This window comes from Halichoerus grypus, chromosome 4 (genome assembly GCF_964656455.1).
Source record: "Halichoerus grypus chromosome 4, mHalGry1.hap1.1, whole genome shotgun sequence".
Classification (NCBI taxonomy): domain Eukaryota; kingdom Metazoa; phylum Chordata; class Mammalia; order Carnivora; family Phocidae; genus Halichoerus; species Halichoerus grypus.
The window spans coordinates 117,774,029-117,796,409 of record NC_135715.1 but is presented as its reverse complement, the minus strand read 5'-3'; the positions used below and the strand labels follow the sequence as shown (position 1 = coordinate 117,796,409).

General features: G+C 39.9%; 1 protein-coding gene across 9 annotated transcripts in view; it reads right to left on the bottom strand.

Annotated features, from left to right (window-relative positions):
• The window catches only part of FMNL2 (formin like 2), a 302,761-nt gene that overhangs the window by 69,119 nt on the left and 211,261 nt on the right, over window positions 1-22,381 (bottom strand). For all 9 annotated transcript variants that reach the window (XM_078070796.1, XM_078070793.1, XM_078070798.1 and 6 more), the window contains exons 5-6: window positions 20,098-20,181; window positions 16,905-17,057 (exon numbers count right to left, since the gene is read on the bottom strand). In XM_078070796.1, coding sequence (XP_077926922.1) covers window positions 16,905-17,057; window positions 20,098-20,181 — 237 coding nt within the window. The remainder of the gene's footprint in view (window positions 1-16,904; window positions 17,058-20,097; window positions 20,182-22,381) is intronic.

The following is a 22,381-nucleotide window of genomic DNA, read 5'->3' as shown; positions in this document are numbered from 1 at the left end:
CCGCATCGGGCCCCCTGCTCAGCCAGGAGCCTGCTTCTCCCTCTCCTGCTCCCCCTGCTTGTATTCCCTCTCTAGCTGTCTCTCTCTCTGTCTCAAATAAATAAAATCTTTAAAAAAAAATAAAAAATAAAAAATAAAAAATAAATAAAAAAAAATTTTTTTTTTTAAGATTTTATTTATTTGCGAGAGAGAGAATGAGAGACAGAGAGCATGAGAGGGAGGAGGGTCAGAGGGAGAAGCAGACTCCCTGCTGAGCAGGGAGCCCGATGTGGGACTCGATCCCGGGACTCCAGGATCATGACCTGAGCCGAAGGCAGTCGCTTAACCAACTGAGCCACCCAGGCGCCCATCAGCATTTAATCTAAATTTTGTGTTTCCTCCCATTTTTGGTTTATACAAAAATGGAGAATTAAAGGCAGCATTTGAACTTGTATTTAAAATCATAGCATCACAGTATGTCTTTAAAAAACACCACTACAACCAATAACAAAAAGTCAGCATCGAAAGCCAAAGGGGTATCATTTTTACCAATCTTTCCTGCCGTGGATCAGCAAACGGAAGCCCAAAGAAATTGCAGCCACACAGCAGGTAAAAAGTAAGAGACAAGTGTCCTCACTGGGATTCAGGCCAGTTTCTTCTTACAAGTTGCAACTCACAGACAATATGTCAGGTGATCATGTGAAAAAGCTACTGCCTACAGCCCTCTGCGCCGGCAAGTTCTTTGTCGAATGCTCATTTCCATCATCCTGACAGCACTGGGTCTAATAGGTGCCATTCCCCCACTCCCACCAATTATTTCACCAAGCGGGGGTTAAGGCATTTTTTCAGAACACCGTGGTCAATGCACTCGGTAAGCAGTTTGGTTTTTTTTTAATATTTTATTTATTCATTTTGGGTGAGTGACAGAGATGGGGTGGGGGAGGTGGGGAGAGGGACAAGCATACTCTGCGCTGAGCGCAGAACCCGACGCCGGGCTGGATCCCACGACCCTGAGATCATGACCTGATCTGAAAGCAAGAGTCAGACGCTTAAAAGCCTAACCGACTGAGCCACCCAGGTAAGCAGTTTTCTTTTTAAATCTTTATCCTGTATCACTTATCAGAAAAGTGAAGTTTTTTTTAATTTAATGTAATTTAAATAATTTAATGTAATTTAATTTTTTAATCTAATTAAGTTATTTTAATTTTATTTTATCCTGTATCACTTATCAGAAAAGTGAAGTTTTTTTTTTTTAATTTAATGGGAAATTTTGCTCCATATTTTGGAACTCTTATTCTAAGAGAATTTTCTCTCATTAAGTAAATACAAGCCGATAGAGGTCACAACTCTTTACCTCTGCAAATACAAATATTTGCAGATGACCTAATTTAGGATCACATTAAATCTCTTTGGCTTGATTTTAGGGACTGTGCCATGAGTTAGCAGGTACACTCATCTACTCTTCAACAAGCACATATTGTGGAATTTGACAATCTATTTAATTAGATATTTGGTTTATTTGCTTTAATTATCACCTGATTAACATCACCTTTTTTTTCTGTTTGCTTAGTTTTAAATTCAGCTCTAATGTATTGGAGTACCCAAAAAACATGTCCCTATGTAGCTGGTTTGAATAGATCCCTTTGAATTGACCCTAAAATACCAACAGAGTTAAAACTAACAATTTCCTGGATCCACTTTAACCACAACAAGGACACCTGGACAAGGTGAGCCATCTAAAAGCACTGGCCTTGATTAAGGAGTACACTTGCACTGTGATGAGCACTGGATGATGTATGGAAGTGTTGAATCGCTATACTGTGCACCTGAAATGAATATTACACTGTGTTAACTGGAATTTAAATAAAAACTTAAAAATAAAAGTACTTGCCTCTGATGTTCTCCACCAGCCACAGGAAATCAAACTAAAACTCATGTTTAAGGTCCAATGCTGGTTTTATTAAACATCTCCTGTTTATGCTAAACCTACTAAGTGTTAAGGAAAAACAGAAGATAACGAAAGACGGTGCTTCTGCCTTTAAGGACTCATCGCTTAGTTTAGGAAGCAAGAGATAACTACATTGACAGCCCCTGTATGAAATGTGCTCTGCCCACACTCCAACCCCAGCCCCTCCTTCTGCTGCATGCACATGATCATGTACAAAATAAACTCAGCAGGACACACACCTGCACAGCACAATATGGTGGAGTGATGACAGTCACATCTCACAGAAGTATCATACTTAAAATCCCCATGGAGTGAACCTTTCTTCAATCGAGCCAGGTTTGACTGAGTTAATACAGACCTATTCCTGGAAATGGTCTTTAGGCATATGAAAGGTGTTTTTAAATAGGGTTCTGATTCAAGAAGTCAATCTAAAAGGGATGGACAAATTGTGGGGTGAGTCTCATAAAGGTGACATGACAATGAAGATAATTGAACATGAACTATTACCAATGCAGATTTAAAACCTACCCATCTCTTGTGATCCTTGGATTCATCATTTTTGTCTGTATTTTAAGTGTGGATGTGTGTTACTTTCCAAAGAAAGAAAGAAAAAAAGCTGCATAAAAATAAACACTTGTAGACGGTCTAGGCTTAGATTCCCCTAAAGACAGAGGGCCAGCTAAGGGTGTGATCAGAATGCCTTTTCACTTCAATCATCCTGTAGAAGGCTTCCCACAAGGCCTCTGATGTGGAAAGCTGGCCCTGCTCTACCCTCCTAAAGCAAGATGTAGCATTTCTGGCATGAGGCCCAATTCCACAACACATGTAACAAAAGAACCAAGTATCATCAGAAAAACTGGACTTTGAAAAAAATCTCATTCACTGGTGCTGCAAACGTCCACCTGGACATCAAGAAGGAGGCCGAATACAATGATTAACAGTTTCCATAGACAAAGGATGAAGGTAAGTGATTAGTGCCATAAAACTCCACCAAATGTATGAGTTACAGATTCCCTCAATGTTGGGTTGGAAAATCAGCAATAATCAGTGACCAATTAAAAACTCAAACGGTTCAAAACTAGTCATCGAAACCAAATGCACAGGTGCTGTTGCATAATCATGTTGACACACGTAAATAAGGTTCACGCTATCGTAGTTGAAAGAAAGGGTGGGTAAAGCAGCGTGCATCCGGTTCCACGCCATAGCCTTGAGGCTAAACCCTGTTCGCCTTTCACAAGCACCGATCATCCTAGTTCAGCTCTTTGAAAAGACTTTCCACAAAGACCTGAGCTTTACAAGGGATTAAGTGGGTGACTCAGCAGGAGGTATGGGTGCTTCCGTGGTAATCTAATAAACTTGGCACACGTACCATTACAGAATTATTCACAGTGAAACCAATTGCTACAGTATTTCCTTCCTGAAGTTATTAGGAAACTTCTCATAAAACAGAGACTATTTGAGCAGAGCCAGATTGCAGACTGTCGCTCTGGTTCACTGTGGTGTATTAAAAGGCCCCAGTGAGAGGCAGCACTCATTTCTCCCAGTCTCCTATGGATAATTGAGGCAGACGAGCCACATTCCTGACCCACGGAATAGGTTTGAGTGATCCCAGGTTCTGTCAACAGCTAATGGTGTCTGTTCCCTTAACAGAGGCTTCAAACTGGTTTCTTCGCTAGTTCTCTAACCACACAGTACATCATAGCTTCATCTAGGAGGAGGAGGAAAAAGGGCTTGGAAAGAACTTCATTTCCATTCTGCCCCTCTGCGAGCTGCCAGGCTGATGGTTTGCACTGTGATTACGGAGCTACTGGTTTTCGGGGCTACTGTGGACCTAGAGAGGGAGGGAGGAGAACAGGGCAAGTGAAATGCCACAAAGCCAGCTGTTGCTACCAAGATTCACTCATTTTTCCTAAATAAATGCTCCCCAGATTGCTGCAAGATGAGCTAATTTCTAGAATTCTGAAACAGTTGACTCTGGCATATTTTGCCCATCTCCTCATTGTTTTTATGGATGACAGCATTCAAAGAGTCCTGACTCCCTCATTTTCACTGACCTCCCTATCAGACATTTAGAGATCATTTTCTGCCCAATGAAGTCATTCTGAATATGTGTCACTATTCCTTTAAATTAATGGGAGCAGGTCTAATGAGGTCCCGAAACAATTCGGTCTCTCTGGTGACTCAGGGCAACTTCCTGGAGACATGAATCTTGGAGAGAATGCTCTCAGATTCCAGAGGAAAAACCAAGGGAATAAAGTACTGAATGGAGGGATTGTGAACTAATGCTAGGACCACTGAAGTACAGGACCTAAATGCTGGCTGTCCCAAGAACCTTTCTTCCCCACTTTGGGCAAGGCAGAGCTTTGGGGCTCTGGATGCCTGGACACAAAAGATGGTTTCCCAGAGGCAGATAACAACCCTGAGTCCAATTTTTGGAGCACCTGGCTATTTGTAGGGGGGAAAAAAAAAATGGGAGATGAATATTTAGGGATTTTTTTTTTTTTTTTGAGGTCTCAAGATTTTTAAGGAAATCCTGTCTTTGAGAGGTCATTTTGACCAAAACCTTGCAGGGAAACTAATACCACCAAATTTCTCAGACCCTGTTCATCAACTTTTAGAACTGTCTGCTATCCTGTCAAGCACTGAATTCAAACTAAAATGTTACCCTAGCATTTGAAGATGACACACTGTCTTGGAGGGAGTTGCCAATCAGAATTCACAAGATTCTGTGGATATGGAAAAAAAACAGATCACAAAACTAACGGGAGATCAAAACCAAACAGAAATGACTCTAAGCACTTGTATTAATTATATGCACCAGTAGTTATATGCACATGAAATAATAAAGTTCTAAGTCAAACCAGTGTAATAGGCAGACAAAACTAAGCAATTTCTACAAATACCTCTTAAGAAACCTATACAAAACATGTGCTGTTTAGTACTACGGCGACACCTGCCATCTGAGCCACCTACTTCATGCGCAGCAATGACCTTGCCAAGCAGCAGGTGGTGAGCAGCTCAACCTGCCTGGCACTGGCAGCAGGAGCCACAGGGACAGAAGGTGTTTTAAAAGCCTTTCAGAATGACTGAGTGAGCTCCAAACCATCGACTTACTCTAGTAAGAAATGACAAGGCAAGTCAAACCTGAATGTTTGCCTCCAGAAAAAAGAGAATGGCAAGGCCAGCAAAGAAAACCCAGGGAAGCAACGGTCTTGGCATCTTCCTGACTACAGATGAGATACACAGGAATTTTTCTTGCCAGGCACATGTTGGTTGCCCGACATACACGTAACGCTTGTTAGGGTTCTGGTTAGAGTCATGCTGTGCTGTCCTTAAACCACTACTCATTGTAAGAGGGTTTAAAAAGGAAGCTATAGTCATTTTGAACTAGTTCCTCATGGTTAGGAATACAACAGACAAGTTGGACTACATCAAACTAAAAAGCTTCTGCACAGAAAGGAAACAGAGTGAAAAGGTAACCTATAAAATAGAAGAAAATATTTGCAAACCATTAATACCCAAAACATATAAGGAACTCCACTACTCAACAGCAAAACAAAACAAAAAAACAAATAACCCAATTAAAGAACAGGTGAAGGACCTGAATAGACATCTCTCCAAAGAAGACATATAAATGACTGACAGTATCTAAAAAGATGCTGAACATTACTGGGGCGCCTGGGTGGCTCAGTCGTTAAGCGTCTGCCTTCGGCTCAGGTCGTGATCCCAGGACCCTGGGATCGAGCCCCACATCGGGCTCCCTGCTCCGCGGAAAGCCTGCTTCTCCTTCTCCCACTCCCCCTGCTTGTGTTCCCTCTCTCGCTATGTCTCTCTCTGTCAAATAAATAAATAAAATCTTTAAAAAAATAAAAAAATAAAAAAATAAAAAGATGCTGAACATTACTAATCATCAAGGACATGCAAATCAAAACCACAATGTGACATATCACCTCACTGCATCAGGATGGCTGTTACCAAAAAAAACAAAAAACAAAAAACAAGCAATAACAAGTGCTGGCAATGATATGGAGAAAGTGAAACCCTTATGCACTGTTGGGGGGGAATATAAATTATGCAGATACTATGGGGAAAAGTATGGAGTTCCTCAAAAAAAATAAAAATAGCACTACCATATGATCCAGCAACCTCACTTCTGGGCATTTATCCAAAAGAATTGAAATCAAAATCTCAAAGAGATATCTGCACACATGTATTCCCGGCAGCATTTTTTGTAAGAGCCAAGATGTGAAAACAATCTAAATGTCCATCATCAACAGATGAATGGAGAAAGAAACTGTGGTTAAATAAAGAAATAGTAATTAGGTGACATGGCAGAGGTGTTGGCTAATGCTATTGTAATCATAAGGCAGTATACAAATTTTTTCAAATCAACAGGTTGTACATCTAAAACTTACACATTATATAATTATAGCTCAATAAAAAATAAAATATTACATTCACACACACACACACACAAAATATTAAGTCATGAAAGACAAAGAAAGGATGAGGAGCTGTTCAAGTTAAAGGACACTACACAGACACAACTACTAAACACAATAAATGATCCTTACAGAGTGTGGATAGAGTTTTAAAAAAAATGAAATGGAAGGCAGTGGGATAACTGATGAAACTCTCAGACTGGACTAAGAAACAGTGTCAATATTAAAACAGTCTTACTTTGATAACTGTACCATAGTTATGTAAGAGTGTGTCCTTGTCTTAGGAAATCTACACTAAAATTAGGTGTAAAAGGACACAATTCTGTAACCTGCTTTCAAATGATTAGAAAGGATGTATATTTACAAAGCAAATGTGTAAACAGTAAAGTAAATGGACAAAATGTGAATTTTTGAATCTGTATTAAGGGCGTAAGGGGGATCACTGTAATCTTATAATTTTTAAAAATTTTAAATGTTATCAGGATGCCTGGGTGGCTCAAGTCGGTTAAGCGTCTGCCTGCTGCTCAGGTCATGATCCCAGGGTCCTGGGATGGAGTCTGGAACCGGGCTCCTTGCTCAGCAAGGAGCCTGCTTTTCCCTCTGCCTGCCGCTCCCCCTGCTTGTGCTCACACTGACAGATAAATAAAATCTTTCAAAAAAAATAAACGATATCAAAATAAAAAGTGAAAAGGAAACATGCATTTATCTAATGGAATATTATTTAGTCTTTAAAAAAAAAAAAAAGGAAATCCTGCAATGTGTACCAATATGGATTAACCTTGAGAATGTCCTGCTAAGTGAAATAAGCCAGGCCCAGAAGGACAAATGCTGCATGAGCCTATTTAAAGGTATCTACAACAGTCCAACTCTTAGAAGCAGAGAATACAATGGTGGTTGCCACCGGCTGAGTGGAGGGGGAACACTGGGAATTGTTAATCAATGGGTATAACGTTTCAGTTATACAAGATGAATAAGTTCTAGAGAGATCTGCCGTACAACATTGTGCCAATAGTTACCAATACCATACCGTACGCTTAAAAATTTGTTAGGAGGGTAAGATATCATGTTAAGTGTTCTTACCGCAATAAAAAAAATAAAAGGAGATGGAGCTCCAGGAGATGGGTGGCTCAGTCGGTTAAGTGTCCAACTCTTGGTTTTGGCTCAGGTCATGATCTCAGGGTCCTGAGATCAAGCCCTGTGTCGGGTTCTGTACTCAACATGGGGTCTGCTTAAGACTCCATCTCCCTCTCTCTTTGACCCCCCCATCTCTAAAATAAATGTAAAAAATAAAAATAAAAATAAAATAAATAAAAATTTAAAAGGGGGGGGTGCCTGGGTGGCTCAGTTGGTTAAGCCACTGCCTTTGGCTCTGGTCATGATCCTGGAGTCCCAGGATCGAGTCCCACATCGGGCTCCCTGCTCAGCGGGGAGTCTGCATCTGCCTCTGACCCTCCCGCCTCCCATGTGCTCTCTCTGTCTCTCTCTCTCAAATAATTATCTTGAAAAAAATAAATAAATGTTTTTTAAAAATAAAAAAAATAAGAGGGGTATATTAAAAAGAAGAGGTGATAACCATAAGAATGAAGGATATGAAGCATGTCCATGATAATTCTGGAAATACAGGAAAAAGAACACTACTTCTGAACAAAAGCTAGATGTAATCAACAATGGATATGTTCGGAGATCTACAACTGCAAAGCACCAAGCACTTAGTAAACACCAAAATGGAAGCTACTGCTCACCCAGTGATACTCTGAAATAAGCCTGATCAGCAATCTATTGTTTTAACAACATATCCATATTTCTAGACATTGACATCCTCTTGTGTGTGGGTTGTGGACAGGTCTGCCTCTCCCTGTGACCTTGTACTCTCCACAGACAATATATTACTGCAGAACCTTGAATGAGTAGTTCCTGAACTGACCTAAACCAGACTTTCCCAGAGTCTGGCAAAAAATGTTTTTCAAAAGTCTGTAGACCTTTCTTGCCAATACTTGTGAAGTTTGTACTACTGAAGTCCTAATGGCAACAGGAAAAAGGAAAGGTGTATTTTTTCTCTTAAAAAAGTATTTTCAAACAGTCTAACTATTCAGATATCAAACTAATATCTACCTATAAATAAACAATAGTAATTAGAACTTCCTTGGAAGCTTAAGGTAAGGGTTTAACTCAACTGGGATGCAACGCCAACTGGATATTCACATAATTTGGCATAATTTTACTAGTCTTTTATGGTTCCAAGGTCTGGCCTTAATATAACTTTACCAAGATTTGGGGTTTTAGGTTTCCTCTGTTACCCTTCAGACATGACATCACTTGGGCATATTTCTTCTATCAATTAAACTCATAAAATATACGATGCTGAAAAAAATGAAGCAAGCACTTTCTGATGGTCTCCACAGCCAAAAGAAACAGAGCTGAAAGAGTTGAATCCAGACAGTTCAAAGTGGAGCTAAAGAGAGAAAGGGAAACAGAGGATGGGGAAGGCAGAGGGAGATAGAGACAGAGAGACACACAAACCTCCTAATTAATTTTATTAGTTATTGAAATTTTCCGTTTGTCTACATTTCCCATCACAGGACCAGCTAACAACTAGAACAGAACCTATGAATCAAAATATTTCCATATATACTTTTTGAACAGAATAAGTGAACAAACAGGCTGCCAACCCATCATATGAATGGAGAGCCAGTATTTGTCTGAATTTTCTGATTTTTCATTATATTCCCTTTGAAAAAGGCATTTGCTATTGAGTTGCTAATTAATCTGTATATATCCCTATGTGAGGCATGTTCAAGGAAACCATCTATCTCCTGTGACCTTTAAATAGAAATATTTCTATGTTTATCCCAAATTACCCCCTCTTTTTCACAAACCTTCAATAGATCGTTGCCAATGAGCTAAAATGACCATTCCTTAGCCTGGCCTTCAAAATATTACATAAACTGGCTCTAAACTGCTTCCAGCCAGACTCATCTATTCATTGTTTCCTAAACAAACCATGTGGTCTTAGCACTGAGCCACTGCTCATTACCCTCTCCCTCCTTCCCCCTCTTCCATAGCCCCTCCTCCAGGTCTTACTCACAGCTCTTCCACAGCCAGACCACATCATGAATCTCCCCTAGGTTTTATTGTCACTCTAGCTTTGAAAGCTCCATACTTTGGTTTTGGTTAGACTCAGGACACTTAGCATATGCCAGCGTGCAAGAACACACATACACATGTTTTCTCAATCAAATCATAAAAACACTTGACATAGGAGTCAGAAGACTGATTCTAAATCCTGGCTCTATCACTAGATATGGATAACTTCTCTGAGCCTTGGCGTCCTCATCTGGAAAATGGGGCTAATAATCCTTGAATACCTCCCAAAAGATTTCATAAACATGTGTCCTTTATCAGCCACAGATCTTATACAAATAGTGTAATGATCTTTTTTTTTTTAAGATTTTATTTATTTATTCATGACAGAGAGAGAGAGAGGCAGAGGCAGAGAGAGAAGCAGGTTCTCCGCTGAGCAGGGAGCTTGATGTGGGGCTCAATCTCAGGACCCCGGGATCATGACCTGAGCCGAAGGCAGACGCTCAACCAACTGAGCCACCCAGGCGCCCCAGTTTAAGGATCTTTCTGTATGTTATAAGTCTTGCTGATGAAGGTACTGGACCACAGCTGTAGGAAGTTCCAGAGTCATCTTCCATTTTTCTCTCAATCCTATGTGGTTAACATTGACTAACTACTCACTATTGAGCCAAGTTCTTTACAGGAATTAATTTAATCTCCTAACATGGGCGGCAGGTCCCAGAGCCTATCATCTCTACCAACCAGAGACCTGTGAGACAGATCCTCAACAATGCATTGGCCAGATGACTTCCATATCATAGCCTCTCTCAGTTGGAGAGCCTCTCCCTTGGAGAAAAGACCCAATGAAGAGATGGAACAAGTGAAATCCATGTTTCTCATAGTGGGAAATGCTTGACAAATCTGCCTGTATGGTGCACCACAAGCTATAATTAAAGCTGTCACCATTTTCACCAGCAGGGCCATTAAAACAAGCTCCCAGCTGAAAAGCTGAAATGTACATTCTTAACCCAAGTACAGTTTTCTCTTTTTACAACTTCAAATAAACAAATACAAAAATCTGAAACACAACAACCCAACACCTTCAGTTGTTTCTGCTTACAGAATGTGCTGAAAAGTAAAACTGAAAGTCTGTAGTTGCAGATTATTTTTACAGAGTCTGCAAATTTAGAAAGTCTTTATTTTATAGATAATTACTGCATTTTCTAGAACCTCAGATCTTCAGGACAAAAGTCTATCAGGTTAAGGAGTTTCTTCAACATCTCTCTTCCCTCAGAAACAATATTCAGGTGTTACCTATAATGACTATCTTCTTATTCTTTTCTCTCCCACTCCTTTACTCTTACCCTTTTTTTTTTTGCCTTTTTACCTTACTTTTTTACCTTTATTCTTTATTTTCCTTTTCTCTCTTTCTAAATTCAGTGTTAATAAAAATTTCAGTCAGTATCTGTCATCTTATCTCATGAAGACACAACTCAAACTTTGCGAAAAAATTTTTAATATATTTTTCTTTGTAGTTTTCCCCCCTGTAAATTGGACCTTATGGAAATAGATAAGATTTCTCAATATCTGTCCATATGGAAAGTTAGAATACAAGGAGTTAAGAAGAAGGAACACATGTAGAACAAAATAAAGATTACAACTCTCAATACTGAAGACGATCAAGGATCTGAGTTGATTTTGTCTAACTTGGGGGGCAGAAGAGGGAAGAGAATAGAGAACAGTGATCATTTTAGAAATTATATCCCTAATTTATATAAACTGGACAATGAACAGAATTAAGTTCTCCTTGTTGTGAATCAAAGTAAAAAGTGCTTTAGCTTCCAACTATACAATTCACAGATCTTTTTTATCTCATACTATAGTGGTTTAAAGTTAAGAGGTTACATGATTTTCTTCCCCCAACAATTAAAATTGAAGGTAAAATGCTACTGTTGAAATAAAAGAACTCTGAAGAGCTTCCGAGAGCTCCACTCTTCTAGAATACCGCTTACTTTATAAGCAAATTGGTACAGATTTAGTGTACCCATATATCTACATAAAATCAGGAAAACTGCTGTGAACACAAGCATTTATTGCAATCAAGCCTAATCAAATTATGGGCCAATGGTGCACATATGGAAATTGGTCTGCAGGAACTAGGTAACTCCTTGGAGAGTAAGGTCTTAGCACAATGCCTCATCGACAAACCTCATCCAACTAATCACATCCGAGAACCCTTCCAGATTCCAACTTTGCTATTTCTACTAATGATTCTCTCTCTCTTCTAATCAATCATATGCAAAATTTTCTCTTTACCACTATGACCACCAAGTCAATTCCGGAACATCTTCTTACTTGGCTTTTGCTCTATGTTTTTCAGGTACCACCTGCAGAGGTCCAAGCAATAGCAGTCTTTTCCTCCAATCAACATCCAGTACATTCCCCAGACTCTACACACCTGAAAAGATCAGCCACCTCATGTGACTTCCCATTCCACTGCCTACCAGATAAAAACCAAACTCCAAAATTCAAGGTTCTTTATTATGTGGCTTCTCCCTGATTCACAAGTATATACTACATGTATTTTAGGTCAGTTCTAAAACATCATAAAAACAAAAATTTGAGAAAAGCTCACTCATAATCTCCCCTTTGGTTAAAAAAAAAAAGTCACTTTTTTCATTTAATAAGCTTCCCCCCTTCAATGCCTTCCCATCTGCAAATAGGTAACAATGAAATTGTATAAATACGGAACTTTTTGTCTTACTCCTGTCATTTGTTTAGGAAACACTTTTTCCTATTTCTGTGTTAACTTGTTTTGTAATAGTCAGATTGACCAGCTACACTGACCAGCACATTGATCAAGGTCTCCACTAGATCCTCTGGCATCTTCGTGTGAAGTAGAAAAAGGCACATCTTCTGAGAAGGATTTGCAAAAGCCCCTCCTGCAGGGTACAACCCCCATAAAGACACGTGGACACCCTGATATTAAAACAGGCTCTTTATGGAGGAGAAAAAAATCATCCTGTGCAGGATAACATGGTTTGGAAGTTGGAGTCAGGCCAGCTCACTTCATATCCTACCTCCTATACTCGCTGTTTGATCCCAGGCAAGTTGCTTAACCACTAGAGACCTCAGTTTCTTTGCAGGGATAACAGTCGTCATTTCTCGTAAACCCACTGTGAGCGGTAAATCACTGAAGGCCCTTAGAACAGTGCCTGGCACACAATAGATGCTCAATGTTTTCCTCCCCAATAAAAATTATATCAATGTTATCTACATCTCTGTGCCTATTTTTAAGATTTTATTTATTTGACAGAGAGAGAGACAGCGAGAGAGGGAACACAAGCAGGGGGGAGTGGGAGAGGGAGAAGCAGGTTTCCCGCTGAGCAGGGAGCCCGATGTGGGGCTCGATCCCAGGACCCTGGGATCATGACCTGAGCCGAAGGCAGACGCTTAACGACTGAGCCACCCAGGCTCTCCTCTGTGCCTATTTTTAAATTACTTTAAAAAATTAGTCCCATGGGGGGAAAAATGCTTATCAACAAGCATCTAAATTTGAACTCTTCATCTCTTCATGTAAATTCACTAAAGATAGAGGTGGTCAATAGAATGATGACTATTCAGGAAATGTCATTCCTTTAAGATAATAATCTCAAGAAAAACAATGAAATTTGTTCTGGGGGATCTCAAGAATAAATACTAATAGAAGTTAACATCTTAGAGGAAACGTGGGTGTTGGTTTCCTCACCACACTGGGAAGGGTCAATCGGGGTGACCCTCAAGGCCTACCAGCTTTGGATGTATATGACCCAATCTCGCCATTAAATCACCCTCTACCTCATCACAAAGCTCCTGCTCCAGAAAGGACAGGTTCTTCCCTCTTTCCCAAACATGCCTGACCTCTGATGTAAGCTTTTGCTCATCTCATGCTTCTTCACTTTACTTCCACCAGAAGCACTTTCCTCACCCCGAACGTCAACTCTGGTGTCACCCAAAGTCCCAGTTAAAATCTGACCCCTTCTTCCAGGCTCTCAGTGCTCCATGGATTTCTTTAAAAACTCAAAACATTTATTTATTGTCTATGTCACTCCTTATTTAAGTCTAATGGCATGAAGTAATCATTCTTAAAAATTAAAAAATTACTTTCTCTTATATCTGAATACAACCTTTGTCTTCAAAAACCTAGCACGTACACATGTGCATATACAGCATCATTTATTTTAGCTCGACCTATAGCCACGTTAACAGAAATCTTAACTGAAGGCACACAAGACTCTAAGCTTACAAGACCACACAATTCCGGTCTCTACTGCATCAATATCAACATTTTTACCACTGGCCAAGCTGACAAATTCATGTAATACAGCATTTAATAGCTGATATAACTGAAGGTGAATGTCATGTCCTAAAATTTTTACTAATCCATTTTAAATAGTTAAAAAATAAAGTCTGAATACAAAGAGGAGAGTGTGCGTCAACATTACAATTTTCTTTAAAAACGGTGTTTTTCTTTAATCAAGCCCCATTTATAAAGTGTTTTAAATTTCTTGAAATCTCATTTCCTCTTCCAAGTTTAACACTTTTTACCAAGTGATAGAGGATAAGATAACTCAATCTACATTATCATCTGGAGATTAAGACAAGGAACTAAAAATCTACATTTGAATAAAGACATATTCCCATCAAACAAAGCTACCAGAATAAGCTACAGAACATGAATACCCTTCTATGCTTTCCCAAAAAATTGCAACATGAATACAATACACCTTAGAGGGTCAAATTCTTAAACTGAGGAATCATAATATGATAACAGAGTGCATCGAAGTTTAAAAGGCAGTGGGCTTCATTCCAGTACAGGTGATGGGAAGCCATGAGATTATCGTATTATAAAATGGGGAGCAGTCGCGATACCCTGCCACCATGCACGACAAGCTCTCGTGGGCGTCATGTTCACCCGTGACTTACGAGATGTTCCGGTTTGAAGCCTCATCATCAGTGTGTAAACTGAAGCTGCTCCAGAGGCAACAGGGAGAGAAGCAGCTCTGGTGGCATTTGAACTGAAGATACTCAGGCAGAGAAACCCATCTGGTGGTGGTGTAAGGAATGAATGGAACCGGAGGAAGAGGAGACAGTAGGATGAGAAAGGACAAAGTAGAGGAGGCGAAGACAATCAGAAAGGAGATGGCAGAATGGAAAAGAAGGACAATGAAAAGAAAGCCTAAAAGTGAAGGAAGTGGGGAGCAGAGAAAGAAAGGGGAGAGAAGGAGGAGGAGGAAGAGAAAAAAAATGTAAACAATCTTTGGGTATATGAAAAGCAACATGTACCATATGCCTGTACTTCTGATTGCTGTTTGTTTTTTTAAGTCACAGATGCTATCAAATGACCAAATACAGAATTAGAATCCAGGCACAAATCCATGAACCACAAGAGCTGGAATATCACTGATATACATTGTTTAAAAACAAAAAGTCTAAACTTCAGGTCAATAAGGGGGCATGAAAGTTACTGCCACATTGATTTTCTTCAGTTACTAGAATCCATGAAGAAGAATCAAAGGAAACCCAAATGTTCCATTCCTCAGCCCAAAACTGTTCAAACGCAAGACAGAAGAATGTGATGTTGGTTTCTTAGTTGGTCATCTTCTAGCACATCTGCCAACCAAAAAGATCAGATAATTGCTGAGTTTCTCAGAAGAGCATTTCCATCATGTCTATCTTTACACTTTGGGTCTATTTTTCCAATTTGAAATGAATTCTGGCGAGTTCTACCTTGAGCCAACAGTCAAGCAAGTCAGGCTGGACACGGATGTCCCGGTACTATGCCTTCTAGAGTACAGGACTACAGTTCTCCTCAAATCGAAGATATTCCCATATTTTATTGACTCTTCCACAAACAATGTGCTCTCAATGAACAGTCTTCAATAATTCAAAATTAGGCCTAACGAATTATTAATCAGAAAAATGAATCCTTATTGAGGTGGTAGCTGGCCAATAGGTGATACATTCCAGGTAAGAAATGATAAAAAAGCAAATTAAAATGTGCTTTGTAATTAAATTCCTTACACATAATTATATCTATACTAATGGTAAGAATTTCCATTTCACATACAAAGGTCATTAATGGAATTCTTCACACACGACTGGCCTTTCTTCAACTTCTAAATCAGCCTTGTCCACATGTAAAGTTGAGGCAGGCTAGCTAGTTATAGAGCTCTTGGCCTGTTGCAAATACCACGAGACGGACTGAGACACTGCTCTTCATTATTATTAAACCATTCAAAACCCATTAATATTTTTGGCATTTCCAAACATGGAAAATCTGAATGGTTGATTGGAAGCATCATATTCAAATATCAAACCCTTCGGCGAAACTGAACTTCATTATCAAGATATTAACTTTCTATGACCAAAACCCAAGTCAAAGAGACAAGAGGTAATTAAAAGACTAATAATATGAAAATTCTGCAAGCCACATTTTCACTGATTTACAACTTGATACATGGACCCTACTACCAATGACCCCAATACCTATGGGAATCTTCAACACTGACCCGAACATCCACTTGCCAGATCAAGCCTGAAGTGACATAAATATTTCAAGCTATGAAGAATAAGCAACAGTGGGGAAGGGGGGCTAATTAATAAAATGTTTATTGAACTATTTATGAACTTGCTCTGGATGTCATCTCTATGTTGACAGGCAGGAGTTCTGATTTACCCATCCATGTATCTTAACTGTAAGTACAGTGCCTGGCAAATTATGGAAGCTCAAAAATATTTTTCAGTGAATGAATGACTGTAGGTATGAGTGAATAAACAATCTCAGTGATATTATACCCATTAGTCGTACAGGCAGTCAGCACCCATCCTTCCTTAGCATGGTGGCATTTCAGCCATGAAAGACTAGAGAAGAAGCCTTAGGAAAACAAAAGGTTGACAACTGAGCACACTTAACCAAAGGAACACTGCCTAAAAGCATTTAATTAATAAAAATGATGACTACAGCATTTTGCACCTCTAAGAACACGTCCCACAGAACACATGCCTGAGTTACCACTGGAAGAAGGGAGGGGAGAAGAGAATGAAGAGTCAACAAGGAATCCCTGAGATCCTCAAATCTCAAGAGGTGCTGCCTCTACCCAGAAAACAGAGCCTAAATCACGAAGTCAGTATCTCCCTGGTTTCGAAAACTTGTCTATGGAGTCCGCTGCACTCTATCATTTGGCAGCAGAATTCTCTTTCTGCACCAAATGAAGGGCTGGTGTTTCCCAAAAACTATTTAAACCTGTAGAGTATGGCCCAGGAGATGATCCCATGAACTCCCGAAGAAACTTTCCATTTGCATCGTTGCAGATATAAGTGCTGTGTGGGAAGATACAGCACTGCGTAGCCCAGGATCATCAACAGAAGCGAGGCACTCTGCGATCCCAACGTCACCTACCGAACGCGCCTCCCTCCTGGTTCCCGGAACTCACCGCAGCGCAGAATGTCTTCCTGAGCGGGACACACTGTTGCCCACGGGGGAGGGCAGGTTGCTCCCTCTGTGCAGATCCTCGATGGACCTACTCCAGGGCTTTGATTTGTCCACTGAGCTCTCCACAGTGCTTTCCACGCTTTCGAAATCAAAACTAAAACAAAAGAGAAATGCCACTGAAGACTTAAAAAAGTGGACAGTCACACAAATACACGGATGTGCGTAACTGGCTCCTTCCTATGATGCATCCGCGCCCAATAATGGGCAGTCCTTGCAAACAAAGAAAACCAAAAAGGCAATGCAAAAAGAATTTCCACGGACTCAGAGTTAGCTTCGAAAATCCAAAATGACAAATACTGGGCAAGGCAAAAGAAGAGTCGAACTACAAGGAAAAAATAAATAGTACTGTATTATTTGTATTTTACTATAAGGCTTACTAACTTACCAATGGCTAACACTGCTATGGTGAAAGGGGAAGGAAAGATCTTACAGCTGTCTTCATTTTGCTTTAACAAGTCAATATGTAGACTTATACTAATTTATTCCTACCCATCAATTTTCACTGAGCATTTTCTCCTAGTGTGTTGGCAAGTGTACTTTTGCAACCATATGTGATACATTACTTGCAAAGTTATGGATTTGCTTTGATTTTGGAATCTCTTCCCAATGTGGTGCTCTTTAAAGGAGGACTGGTGTTTCTCTGACATTTTTTGAGGTTATTACTCATGTTGACCATGTTAGAATAAATGGTAAGTTAAGTTGCTCATTCTTGTATAATTTTAGGAACAAAATTTTTAAACAGCCAGGCCTTTGTGTTCTGTGCATTTTCCCCTCCCAAAGACAGGAGCTCTGCCTTCTCAAAAAAAAAAAAAAAAAAAAAAAAAAAAAAAAAAAATATATATATATATATATATATATATATTTATTTTATCAATTGTTTCTACCTCTAGTTCCACCCAGCAACACCTGATCAGACAGAGAATAAACAGAAGGCAGCTATAATTAATACCAGATGGAAAATCTGGGCAGCTATCTCAGAAAAGACAGTAACAATACATATTGGCAATAACAAGAATGACTCTTTATAAGGGTACCATCGCCAAAATAAAATATTTTGTTAGAACCGTCATCTGTGAACTAGGCGATGCTGTCCCTCTATTAAATACTAATCCAGGCGGCACTGAGGATCATCAGTGAATGCATCTGGCAATTTTGTCATGCCTTTGGATGCAGGAAGCAGAGCTGAATAGGAAAGAGGTGGGATTGAGTAATCAAATCCTTAAACACTAAAAATAGAAGACTACAACCGATAATCAGAGAAGGTAAGCCGAGGGGGCACCCCAAGATCACCCATGTCATCAACATTCTCGCCAAGTCACTCTGCAGCCCCCCACGTCGTTCGGCTATCCCACAGGCTTATGCTCCTCTCAGGTCGCCCACCCCATGGAGCAGAAGAAGGAAACGCACACCTTGGTGAAGCATCCTGTTTTAGGAACAGAGCATGAGCCTGTTGGTGCACATTACCTGGGCTAGGACAGTAAGAAATTTTTCAGCTTATTAGTTTCAAGAAAGAACATAAATTATCTCTCTATATATAATTTGCTAAATTAAACAACACAAAACCAAAACTAATAAGCAGAGAATATAAAGGTAATGCCAAAAAAAAAAAGTAGAGAAGGAAACCAAAGCTCTGAGTTCTGATCTGCTGGGTTCGATCTTACACCGCACCTAGAATTCCCTCATGGTAGCACTGCCCTTTCCCATTGGTCTGAGGTGAGGGTACGTCTGGGAAAACTGGGTGCACAAGCTCTACTGTGATGTAGGTAAAAGGTTAATTACAGCCGACATGTAATACATAGCATGCCATCCTTTTCCATTACAAATGAAGTCTCTTAGCTCTTCCTTAATTCCATAACTTTTCCTCCAGATTTTAAACTATGCAGCAGGGTAATATTATCGTGTTTTGGCATATAATATGAAGTGTGAGAGAGGTTAGCAGTTTTTGACACAACGGACATAGATAAGAAACAACCTTTGGAAGAATATGCTATAAAAACTAGGACTGTATTTCAGAGGACAATTTCTTAGAAAGATAAGAACTTGTCTATCGGTGTTTCTTACTCTATTCCATATCATATACAGGAGATATCAAGCCTGAAACTGATCAAGTCAGTTTCAGTTTATACTGTAATTTTTGCATCCACTAAAAAGGAGTAATTACAGCTTCCTCCTCATGAATTCTCAAGGAAGTGCTGAGGATTATAACATCTGGTTAAGTCTTAGAACTTCTTTGGAGTGATGCAATATGAAAAACAAGTTACTGCTTTTAAAAGAAGCATTGAGGGGAGAAAAAACACCACCTGGGCCCAAATGTCTTCCGGTCAAATTAAAAATACAGTATTACTTCCTCAATCTGTGTGTGTGTGTGTGTGTGTGTGTGTGTGTGTGTGTGTGTGTGTGTGTGTGTGTGTGTGTGTGTGTATGAGAGAGAAAGAGAGAGAATCTGTGGATACTGCAATATTCTTTGACTAAAGAAGGAAATTTCTGTTGTAAAGCATTCCAGAAGCCTAGCAAATGGGAAAATTTTATGAATTAACAAAAAACAAGGTTAAGTAAATTGATTTTCTTTCCTGCTCTGCTGCAATTTTTCCCCTTCACCGTATGAAGGGGAAGTCAAAACAATACAAATACATATAAAGTAGAAAAAGGAAAGCCTCTTGTTTACTCTTTCTTCCAATCCCACTTGATTTGGTTTATCTGCAATCATTTTCTCTGCATTTACTAGCACATACAAATATACACATACATATACATATAATTTTTTTTTAACAAAAAGAAAGTTATTTTCTGTATCTTGCTTTATTCACTCAAAAATACAGCATACACCTCTTTCAATGACTGCCAGGGTATTCTACCATATGGATATATGTAACCTGAGCACTAAAGCACTTTTTAAAATAAGGACTCTACTCTAAGGGTGATTTTTACTCCCCTGTTTTATTTCTGCCTTAAAAACATTTCTAATAATGATTATATGATTTGCTTTTAGTTACTTGAGTAGAAACAAGCCTCCTTAAACCTTACCACATCTGCTTCTGGGTTTCTCCCCTCAGTGCTGTATATAATTTTGCCACTCACTTCCATCTTCTATGACCACATGAAATTCAAAAGCCAACGAGCCAAGTTTTACTTACGTGACCGCATACTGCGCAAACGATAGATATTCCACTAGAACATCAAGACCTCTGTTTTCTTCGTTCAGAAACTCTCTGACCCATCTGTTAAAAAATAAACACCATTATTACAGAGGTTCATCACACACTCTGCCATGAGAGAGCCCAGTGAACACTGTTACTGTTCCACCAGAAACATTCACCAAAAGGAGTAATGGAGGAAGGCCCAGACTCCATCACACCTAGTAGAAACTTTTCCATAGAGCAACTAAAAAACCACAGCATTTTGGGGCACCTGGGTGGTGTAGTCGGTTAAGCGTCTGACTCTTGGTTTCAGCTTAGGTCATGATCTCAGGGTCCTGGGATGGAGCCCCAGGACAGGCTCTGCGCTCAGCGGGGAGTCTGCTCCAAGACTCTCTCTCCCTCTGCTCCCTCCACCCCCCACACACTCTCTCCCTAAAATAAATAAATCTTTCAAAAAAAAACACAGAATTTCAACGTGCAAGAAGAGGGGGCAAAAGGTATACATGTGTTTCCCTTGCATTTTACTACTTAGGAGACTTAAGATAACGTGTAAGAAGTATTCTAAAAAAGGAACTTGCTAAATGTACATTTTCCACCACAACTGACCCACAGCCTGTTAAAGGAGCCAAGACTGCACAGGGAATGCGGCAGGCCCGGGACGTGACAATATACACAGTGAAATCCAGGCGTGATTCCAAATCCACATTCAACTCCTTCTTGGCACACTAAGCCATAGAAAACACTCAACTAGCCAATGAGAAACCAGTGTTTAGGGGCTCCTGGAAATTCAATAGGGATAATGCTTTGCTTAATTTTTTCCATGAATGTTAAAACCTCTTAAAAACTTGCAGGCACCACATAACATTGGCAAAGCCAAGACATGACATATCATGTTTTGTTTTTTTTTTAATTCATTTTAAATAGTGTCACCTTGCCTATGAATGGTGGGTCTGAATGCAGTTCACTGAGAATTTTTACTGGTTTTCATTTGCACTTCATAATAGTGGTCAAACCGAACCTTCAGGTATTGAAGATAAACACCCGTTAGCCCCCATTACAGATTTCCTCCAGGGCATTCCTCTTCAAAGAATGTATGATACCTGATTAAACCTTCTCTAGGTTTGAAAACTTCAATAAATAATAAGTCAAAAGGTCTGCTACCATCACAGAAATGGAATTTGAGGTACATCCACCAAATGCATTCCAAAACTGGTTGCTTTCCTCGGTAAGCACCAAGGGGAAAAAAAAAAAAAAAAGGCTGATAGCTACTGTGGAAGCCGGTTTTGTAAACTATCAGAACAACACAATCGAATTTTAACTTTAACGCTGAGCAACCGCTCAAAATCTTCGTCTTAAAGGAAGAAAAAAATCTGGTGGACTCAGGATGCCTGTTTTAAAATTCTTTTGGGGGCTCTTTCTCCTTTGTTTTTGTTTGTTCATTTGTTTTACCGCAGGCTCATTCTTTCTTTTAGTTCTATCATCTCCATGATGCAAACTCAGGCTTGCAGGTAATCCCAGGGGCAGCAAAGCAGGAAAAGCAGACAGCTTATCTCTTTATTTTCCCCCACGTGCCTCAGGCAGGCTATCACAAAACGTAGGCACCCAACACAGCCACAGGGAAGCAAATAACCTTTAATTTAAAAAAGACCTAGAGTGGCAAGTGAAAGAACCACCTGTCGGGCCTCTCAAGAGCTGGTCACTGGTCCCACTGAAACTTCCCTTCCAGACCACCACATACACCAGCTCCCGGCATCTGCCCCGGGATACTTTCAGCTGATTAATTTTAATTATTCTCCCTATACCACTAGATCTCAGGAGGCATGGGACATTTTTAAGTGCTAATAACTAGAAGCCTAGAAAGAGTAAAATGAATCAATGAATCAATGAATGAATTTTCTTTTTATAACTGGTAGGAGACTAAAGAAAGGCTGGCACTCACTATGAAAACTCATGGACTAGCTGCTCTTGAAACTCAAGCCTCTTACGGCTTCTCTAAGGCTTCTCCGTGGGTCTGGCCTGTGGGCTCTGGCCGCACCACTGAAAGTGGCCCTCAGCTCAGTGGCAGGTGTGCAGCCCGCCTCCCTGGGGCTGGGCGCGGAGGTATTCATTTTAGAATGCAGAGACACCCTCCGCTCCAGTCTTCAGAGCCGTCTCAGTTCTACGTTTTCTATCCCAGTGGCTCATAAAAACACTTCTGTAGGAGCTGAGAACCACCACCATTGTAATGCCTTCGGTTGACTTCCCAGACACACAGCCTCTAAACAGTAGAGATGTCCGGGAC